The 9,555-nt window shown below is 41.3% G+C and overlaps 1 protein-coding gene across 1 annotated transcript in view; it reads right to left on the minus strand.

The window, feature by feature from the left end:
* PTPN1 (protein tyrosine phosphatase non-receptor type 1) overlaps positions 1-3,522 on the minus strand; it is a 90,890-nt gene extending 87,368 nt beyond the window's left edge. Inside the window, exon 1 of the mRNA XM_088472208.1 lies at positions 3,309-3,522. Within this exon, the coding sequence (XP_088328334.1) occupies positions 3,309-3,371 (63 nt within the window). The 5' untranslated portion in view covers positions 3,372-3,522. The remainder of the gene's footprint in view (positions 1-3,308) is intronic.
* Positions 3,523-9,555: the final 6,033 nt, after the last annotated feature.

A 9,555-nucleotide genomic window follows, 5' to 3' on the forward strand; every position in this document is an offset into this window, starting at 1 on the left:
CCGTGCATTAGTCACAGTAAGGAGCATCTCATGGCGTGAAGTGACAGGCGCGATGCAGTCAATTGAATAGCTCCAGGCACTTAACCCAAAAGCTATATCCCCAAGAAAAGAATTTAATTAATCCTAGAAATTCAAAACTCTTATTCCTAGTGAAAGCGACTTAATGGCAATTTCAAATTGCAGCCTCCAGATGTGGCAAGCAGAAATGTGAGAAAATTCGGTCTGTTTGGGCACCCAAACTACCATTTTGGCAGTGCGCCCAATAGTTTAAACGGGTTGCATTTGGTCAATAATACCCTTTTCAGACAGAAAACCAAATTACCGGGTTAAACATTTCAAACCAGTAATTTGATTTACACGGAACCTTTTTCTGTCAGAAAGGGTCATCCCAGGTCTAAATTCCAGGGACTATAGACCAAGGTATTTACCAGGGTCGGAGACATGGGAATTTAGTCCCTGGTTGACCCTTTCAGACAAAAGAAATACACGTGTAAATCAGTAATTTGCTCTTCTCTCTGAAGGGGGGGGGGGGGTACAGACAGAGATTGGCAATACAACTCGGTATGCAAATGTCGTGAAAAATAAGTAATGGACACTCGTGCCTGCAGTGACAACAATTGAATAGCTTTGTCAGTTGCCCATTCTTTTAAATGCACAAGAAACAATTGAATTCTCTCCATAGAATGAACACATGTAACGAACACATGTAATAATAATCAAATGTAAAGGTTATAAACAGGCAGATCAATCAACTTACTGCCAGCAAAAGATGAAAATCCAGCAGTACCATACATTTCAGAAACATGCATGTAACAGCCATTTGACACATTTTAAGAGCCCAAATACTTTAATTAGGGCCACTCATAAACATGCGGTTATCTTTATGAGTTTTGCTTTTTTTTTGCGGTACAGGCAGATATCCCCATTTCTACCTATACTGCTCGCAGGTACCATACCACCGCAAAAAAAAGTTGTTAAAGCCATATAGATATTTGCCTTCACAAATTACTGTTAGGAACACAGATTTACAAGTAAAATCACTAATAGATTCAGCTTCATATTTACAAATTATAAAAAAAAAAACAACTTGCTGGTAAAGGAAAAAAAAACAAATGCGGGATTGCAAATTTAACATATATAAGACTTGTCACATTACTGGCTTATTTCAGTAACTTTAACATTTTAAGATACAATCAGAACAAATGAGATGTACTTGATGTAGCCAATTAGAGCATCAGAAGCAATTTTCTGCAGAAATGTTATTAATTTTCCTGTGCCAACAACAACAAATGAGACTGAAATGATGCAGAACTATTAAGACATTCTGTAATTATTCTAAAAACAATACCAATAGCAGCTATTGATTGCTTATTCAAATGAGCTCCGTTTGCAAAATCTAATCTGAACATCCCAAAAGGATATGGCGGTAGATATCAATGGAGCGGCTGTAACTCACTTACTCAACACAGAAACGGGAATCACTGTCAAAACAGCAAACAAAGCACACAGCCCCGTCCATTAGGGAGTCATAGAGAAAATTGATTTCACAGTGAAAGATAAAAAGTGCCAGTGCAACACAAGGCCTAGGAGGAAGATCAATGGAGAAAAAAAAAAACCTCAACCCCATCTATCAATAATAAAAAGGCTTTGTCGGGGGGGGCAGGTCTGATAAAGCTAATTCAATCACGGAAAAGACAGAGTTTGGTCACTCCATCATCTAACAATATTGCTGGAAACCGGTGATCAAGTTAGCTATTAAATATGTGCAGAAAAACAGCAGTCTGTCACTGTAAGTAGAAACTGATGAGAAAGTCACGGTTACTGTTCTTCCAGAACTGAAGTGGACATAAAGTAGAATCCAGTGACATCTAGGAGGAGACAGTGAAGATGAGCGTCTATTTACATCAATAAGACAAAAGCCTGTGGCAGTAATTTGTAGTCTCTTATGACTAGTCCAATCCTTATTCAAGTGTCAGACTAATGGTGCATACACACGGTCAGATTTTTCCTTCAGATATGAACGATAACGATTTAAAAATCGTTCAGTCGTTCATATCTGAAGGAAAATCTGACATATCTGACATGCCTGAACGATGGACGATCAACGATGCGCGTTCCCGTTTGTCAGATAACGATATCTGACATCTGATGTGTTTGCAGTCAGACTTGGACGATTCCATTCATTTTAATGCAGTCAAAAATCGTTCAATCGTTCAAAACTTGGTAAAATCGTTCAAACGTTCATCTGACAAGTCTGACAAATCTGACCGTGTGTATGCTCCATAAGATAAATTACCTAGGAACTACATATAATGCGGTCAGCCTTTTGTGGGTTGAACCAATATTCAAGCCTATCAATTTAATATGAAACAGTGACAACAATGGAGGCATGAGGTACAGAGTGAGGCCACTAGCACCTAATGGTATGAGGAGCTTCCTTTTGGAAAACTTGTACACTGGAGTACACCTGACAAGACAGGGACAATGGCCTTAATGATGACAACCGTCACACTGTCAGTAGTGTAAACATATTCTGTTGCACAGCAGATTTACTAGCTGAAAGTGAGTCTGAAAGGCTGTGGACAAATATAACACAGGCTGACCACAGAGGTATTAGGATACCGCTCAGATCCCAAGGAATGTTATGAATGAAGACCTACAACCAGCTGAAGATGAAATGCCAGGAAACAATAGAGATCGCTTCCATTGCTGTAGCCATCACTTGCAATGACCTCAGCTCCGTACTCAGCTTTATGAACACAAAGCAGACACTACATAACTGGAAAGTACCATCACCGGAAATTTTTTATTTGTTTTCGGGATAAAACACATATATAGGATTAAATCCAATCTTGCAAACATCTAAATAAATAGCATTAATTAATTTGTTTTTATAAAATAGTCACTGAATCTACAGTACCAGTGGCCACAGAGCTTAATGGGCTCACAGTGCACTTCTTGGAAATACTCTTCCTAACAGCAAACTGATAGAGCTATATATGTGACAGGATATTACACATCTGCCTACAAAGCCCATCCAGTTGCAGCTGTATGCCCAGGATAAAGTACAGCCTGATGGGGCAATCTCCGTCACACAGCACAAAGAGGTGGCACATGCAGAATAATCACTCAGCCTCTCACTGACTGATGTACTACATACTACCAGGGCCGAGTGACAGCTGTCAGTCAGTAGCCCCCGTGCGTAGCGAGGGCAAGTGTGTGTGTATTTGGGGTGGGGGGAGCCCCTGGTCGACAGGGGGATGTGGGGGGGGGGGGGTGCGGAGGGAAGGGGAGGCGCTGCTCTTTACCTGGTAGATGGAGCCCCAGCTATTGTTCCTGTCCGCCTCCTGAAACTCTCTCTCTATGTCCATATCTGGGCGCCGCTCTCTCCTCTCCCTCCCGGCCGTCTCTTCCTCCTCCTCCTCCCGCTGCTGCTGCTACTGCCTGACACCACGGCACGCAGCCGGAAGCGCGCACTCCCACCTCCCTCACGGCCGGCCGCGTCACTTCCGCTCCAAGCGCAGCCAACCGTGGCAGCACGCGCGGCGGGGGCACCACTCACTTCCGGGAATTCCTCCCGTCCTATACCCGGGCTGCTGGCAGCTGCTGTCCCTCTGTGTGACTGCCAGCGCCCTCTACCTGTCACCCCTAGTACCTTCCAACTTGCCCTGCCAGTGCCACTGTGTCACTCCCTATATCTGCCCTGCTACTGTGTGACCCTCCCCATTACCTGCCTGTCACCGTGTGACACTCCATCTACCTACCTTGTTACTGTGTCATTCCCATTAGCTGACTCGTCACTGTGGGTTCCCAATACCTGTCCTGACATCCTCACACCTAAATATGTCTTATCTTTCTGTGACTCCACAATAACTCACCTATCACTGTGTCATCCCCAATCCCTGACTTATTACTGTATGACCTATATCTGTCACTGTCATGCCTATCAGCTGTACTATCTCTATGTTCCAAATAACTGGCATAGTATAGTGTACCAAATGCCGGACCAATCACTGTCATCCCCAGGACCAGATTAACAATGGGGTGGATGAGTCTACAGCTCCATGCCTCCACATAACAATAGTTCCATTATCAGCATGATGATGACCAACTGGTCCCACAGACAGCCATAAATTCTAAGTATTAAAATTGATTTTCTAGTTTTCTCACAAAATTATACTTTTTTTCTCCTATTTTTATGATAGAGTAGGGCCTCAGGTTGGTAGTCCAGCACCAAATCAAATAATTTATGGCCATTTTAATGTAAATATGTGAACAAACAGAAGTGTAAACCTGTCCACATAACTGAACCTAAGAATGACAGGTAAGCACAATTTACTGCACTTTATTATTTTACTAGATTCTTTTCTTAGTTTCTCTATAACAAACTTAGGGGTGCTGTGAAACCAATGCTGATACTCTAGGGCACCGTGATTCAAAAGAGTTTGGAAACCACTGGTGTAGGGGGTATATACATGCACTTGGCTCTGGTCACACCCACACAGCACTGGCTGCAGCTCCTCCCTTTCTCAGCATAGGCTCTTGAACATTTTCAGCCCCAGGCCTATGTGACCCTTAATCCAGCACTGAAAATGGTGACCTTTCTACCAAAACTGAGTGACATCACAAAGGCTGTTTATGATGTACTAAGTCACATGGTAAGTATACTCAGGTGAAAAATCATATCCTGCATGTATTTTACTATTGCTATCTTTTTATAATCTATCCTTTATGTTAAAATAAGCATACACTACGTACAAGGTCAATAGATATAATAACAGATACAGTTGAACAATGACAGTTCTAATGCAATTCACATGAGATTATAAATCACATCCTACCTGCATTTCACCATATGATCTATCTATTATTTAGGTTAAAATAATCTTATATTACACAGGCAATAAACATATTAACAGATACAGATGATAACTGAACGTTGTATTGCAAGTTACATGATCAGTCTTGATGCAATTCACCTATGCTATTTATTAATCTATCTAACATTATTTTCATATAACTTTTGGGTTAAAATAAGCATACCTTACATTGTGACATGTCATATCAGCAGATAAAGTTAATAACTGACAATTCTCAGGGCAATGCCGTATCAAATCAACACACTTTTTGTTAAAATATTACCTCACCAGCTAAGATTTTATTCAAATTTGGTATCTGGAGCAGTGGTCGAAGTGGGGCGGTATACGGTGGTATGACATACCGCCACTTCCCGGCCCCACTTCATTTTAAATGCAGATGAGAATGTACAAGCGCTGGGATCCAGTATGGGATCCCAGCGCTGGAACAGCGGCGGCTATGTGTAGAGATGTGTCCCGCAGGGGACACATCTCGATCGGGGTAGCGGAGGCGCTGGCATGTAGCCGGGACAAATTACCGGGTCCCGGCTGCACTAGAAGCTCCACCACCACGCACTGGGCCGCCTCCAGCCAATGAGGAGGCTCGCGGCCGCCAGCCAATGAGGAGGCTCGCGGCTCCCAACCAGTCAGGAGGCTCGCGGCCGTCAGCCAATGAGGAGGCTCGCGGCCGGCAGCCAATCACGAGGCTTGCGGCCGCCAGCCAATGAAAAGCTGCCAAATGGCAGCTTGTCATTGGCACGCATCGGCGCCAGATAACTGCAATGAGGAACAGAGGCTCACGGTGGCTCTATTCCAGCAGTGCAGGTCAGAGGGAATTAGAGAGAGGGGAGGGTGTGAGAGAGGGGCAGACGGAGGGAGGCAGGCAGTGTTAGTATTGTAGGGGGTGAAAGAGAGGGAATCAGTAAGTGAGAAGGACATGGTGTGAGAGAGGGGAGCAGGCAGGGAGAAGTGTGTGTGGGAGGGGGGTGAGACGAACAATGGGGTGTAATGGAAGCAGGGGCCCAAAGGGGGGGATTCAATCTCCATACCCCCACCTCTAAATTCCCACTTCGAGCACTGATCTGGAGAGTATATATATGTAGTCTGTAAAAAATACCAAATTTTATTTAACTATCTCATTCCGTTTCCAAAATGTGTAAAGTTTTCAAAAATCGGTCAAAAATGCACAACCAGCATACAGGTTGAGTCTCCCATATCCAAAATGCTTGGGACCAGGGGTATTTTGGATAACGGAATATTCTGTATTTTGGAATATTTGCATATCATAATGAAATATCTTGGGAATGGGACCCAAATATACACAAAGAAAGCATTTATGTATTATTTACACATTATACACACAGCCTGCAGGTAATTGTATACAATATTTTTAATCATTTTGTGGCTCAAGCAAAGTTTGTGTACAGAGATTAAATTCATTTATGTTTCATATAGACTTTATACACACAGCCTGAAGGTAATTTTATACAATATTTTTAATAATTTGTGCCTTAGACAAAGTTTGTGTACATTGATCCATCAAAAATTAAAGGTTTCATTATCTCAGTCATGCCAAAATTATTCCATATTTCGGAATATTTGGATATGGGAGACTCAACCTGTATTTTCAAATCGCCATAGCAGCTCTCCTAATTAAGCTAGAGAGGTGGGAGTGGTGTCATTTTGCTGTTTTTTTTTAATGCCTTTTCCTATGATATACATAACAATAGGCTTTGTGAGGAAAAACTTTTTCCAAATTCAAACTGAAATTTTTGATCATGATAATCTCAAAAAGTGCGTAGACAAAAAGTAAAAAAAAAATCTGGAAATAGTCTATACTAATGTTGAATGCTTGTCAAAATTTAAGAGTGGGAGGATAATGGGTTTATAGTTAAAAATAAATTTAAACAGGAGTAGGCACTACGTTTGAAAACATCAGGGCCTACTTTTAAATCCGGTTATATGAGGGAACAACTAAAATTAGCCCAACACTCAATATTTGAATTAAATAATATTTTATATTCTCACATGTAGAGATTGTCAAAAAGTAATTAAGAGAATTTACAAAAATTTAAATATTGAATGCCTAATTATAAAAGTTCCTATATGACTTTACTAACTAAAAACAATGAATAATGCTTGCAAGAAAAAAATAATGATCTTCAATAATGTTAATGCATTGTTTATGAATCATGCTCATGAATCATTGTTCTCATGAATCAATGATAATACACCAATATAGTTACCAACTTAGCGCAATCATATATAAAGGTACATATAAAAGTGTCAGGACTGCGACTATTTCATTACATAAAGATAGATTACTTTTTCCAAAGTTCCTTTGTGGTCGTTGAAGGAGCTATCCTGCTTGCTGGCGTTCTTCACATACAGGGAATAGAGAGTTAAGCTGGCCACACACTAAACCAACTTTCATCCAACTAGTTGATTGGTTGGAATGAAAATCTGGTAAGGTATGAAAGGAAATGACAATCAGCAATTTGCTCCCAACCGCCAGAAAATGGACAAAAACTGTTGTTTGAACAAATTGTTTAGATCAAACATTTAACAAACTTGTCTGACGTCCATTTTCATCTGTTTTCTGGCATTTAGGAACAAATTGCTGAACATCATTTACTCCCATACGTTACCAGATTTTCATTCCAACCAATCAACTAGTTGGATGGTTGGATGAAAGTTGGTCTAGTGTGTGGCCAGCTTTAAAGTGATCATCTGTTTCTAAGATGTTGTGGGATTCCTAGATTGCTCATTATTCAAACCTGATTCCATTTGGGTCACATGTTCTGAAACTTCCTATGGGTCTCAGACCTCTAGTATAAAGTGTCGAAGCTGGATTATTGGCTGAGACAAGATCAATTTAAAATTGAATCGCAGCGACGCCATCTTGCGACTGGCCGCAAGACGCCATCTTGGAAATGAGATCACAAGATGCCATTTTGTGAATGGCCGCCCAAGCGCCATTTTAGATAAACTCACACTTTAGTACATGTGGCGATATTACTATTAGCATCATGCGATTGCATCTTTCACCATTTCTCATACACACATTAATACGCACAATTGCGCTGTTAACTAGTCGCATATTAGCGAATGCCTAGGTCATGCACACGCATCTGCCCCAAGTTAACTAGCGTCTTTACATCAAACCCCACATACTCACACATTACATATTCACATACAGGGTTCCATAAGCTTTAAGGTATAAGATTCAAGTATGCACATTTACTATAATTGCTATGAAATAAAGATTATTTTGTAACTAAGGTTTTATACGTGATAAGTAAGCCATGTTTGGTATTGTACTGATGCGTACTCTCTAAACAGTATTCCGGTAACATCGATGTAGAGATCACAACAGGCATTCTCAACTTATGGACCGCAGAGACTTCAAGCAACAAAATGTACATTATATGACCAACTGTTAGGATTTGCTTGAGGCAGGAAACCAGAGACCACCAGTTGTTAGAGGCTGGACTGTGTCTATTTGAATTTTGAACCAACTTGTTAGATGCCTTGTAACATATGCCCTCTCCTTTAGGACCAACGGTATTAGCAACAAACTTCTCTATTGTGTTGTCTATTTCTGGGGGGTATAAATATGTGTGCTCTGACCCTGGGTTCCTAGTCTTCGTGCTGAATGCTGATTGACGGGTTTCTTGCAGATGCCTACATCTAGTCCAGAGCACTGCGTATGTATAACTGTACTTGGGTCTGTTTAATTCCTTTGCGCTAAATTGTACTTATAACTTGCGTGTAACTGACTGTACTTTTACTTGAATAATACTTTGTGCTTTGGAACCACAGGTTCTAGGTCTGGAGTCTTTATTTACTGTATGACTGCGTACGCAAAATTAGCATCATCCTTAGAGGTTTATAGGCAGGACATTAGAAGGTATAGGCAGGAGTGTATAGAGGTTCAAATATAGTTTCCTTAGTTGGGGGCTCGTAGTGAAATCACTTACCTACTCACACGGCACATTCGGTTATCGATATCTCACCAAAGGGTGGAGTGGCCGCATGCAGGGTTTACCTGCAACCACTCGGTGCTGAGAGATCGCTACCCGTTTTCATGTGAGCCAAGGACGCTGACTAGAATCCAGGGACAAGAGAAGAAAAAGTTTTCCTTTGTTGATAGAACCTAATGTTTAAAGGGGTGCCGCAGTATTGAACACGCGGCTGAGTCACAGTTTTGCGCACAGTAAAGACGCACTTTTGTGTACGCAGCTAAAGGTTGTTATACAATTGTGTGGTAGTCGCATTATTGTGTATGCGACTGGTTGCACAATAATGTATACGTACTTCCGGCTGTGCTGCCACGTGTTTAAACAAAGCCATTGAGGTTTACATTCTTTTCAATTGTTGCCAATAATTGGGTTAACCTGTAGTTTTCTGCACAGGAAAAGAGTGTGTGATTGTGAGTATTTGTTTAGGGTGTAACACGGGACCTAAAGGTTAAGGGTATTGTATGACCCTTAAGTACTAGGCGCAGGAGTTGGCCTAGTAGCTCGGTAAGTAGTGTACCGTTCTATACACATCAGCAGGTGTACATGTTGTCTTTGTTGTAGGGACCGGCTCTCAGTGTGATTGCAGTGTTCTATAATTAGGTTGAGTTATTTGAGCATTGTAGTTGAGCCACACTAAGAAACTTGTGATTGTGAGCTGAGAGATAATAGGTGAGCGG

Source organism: Taudactylus pleione, unplaced genomic scaffold (genome assembly GCF_031769625.1).
Source record: "Taudactylus pleione unplaced genomic scaffold, aTauple2 ptg000121l, whole genome shotgun sequence".
Taxonomy (NCBI): domain Eukaryota; kingdom Metazoa; phylum Chordata; class Amphibia; order Anura; family Myobatrachidae; genus Taudactylus; species Taudactylus pleione.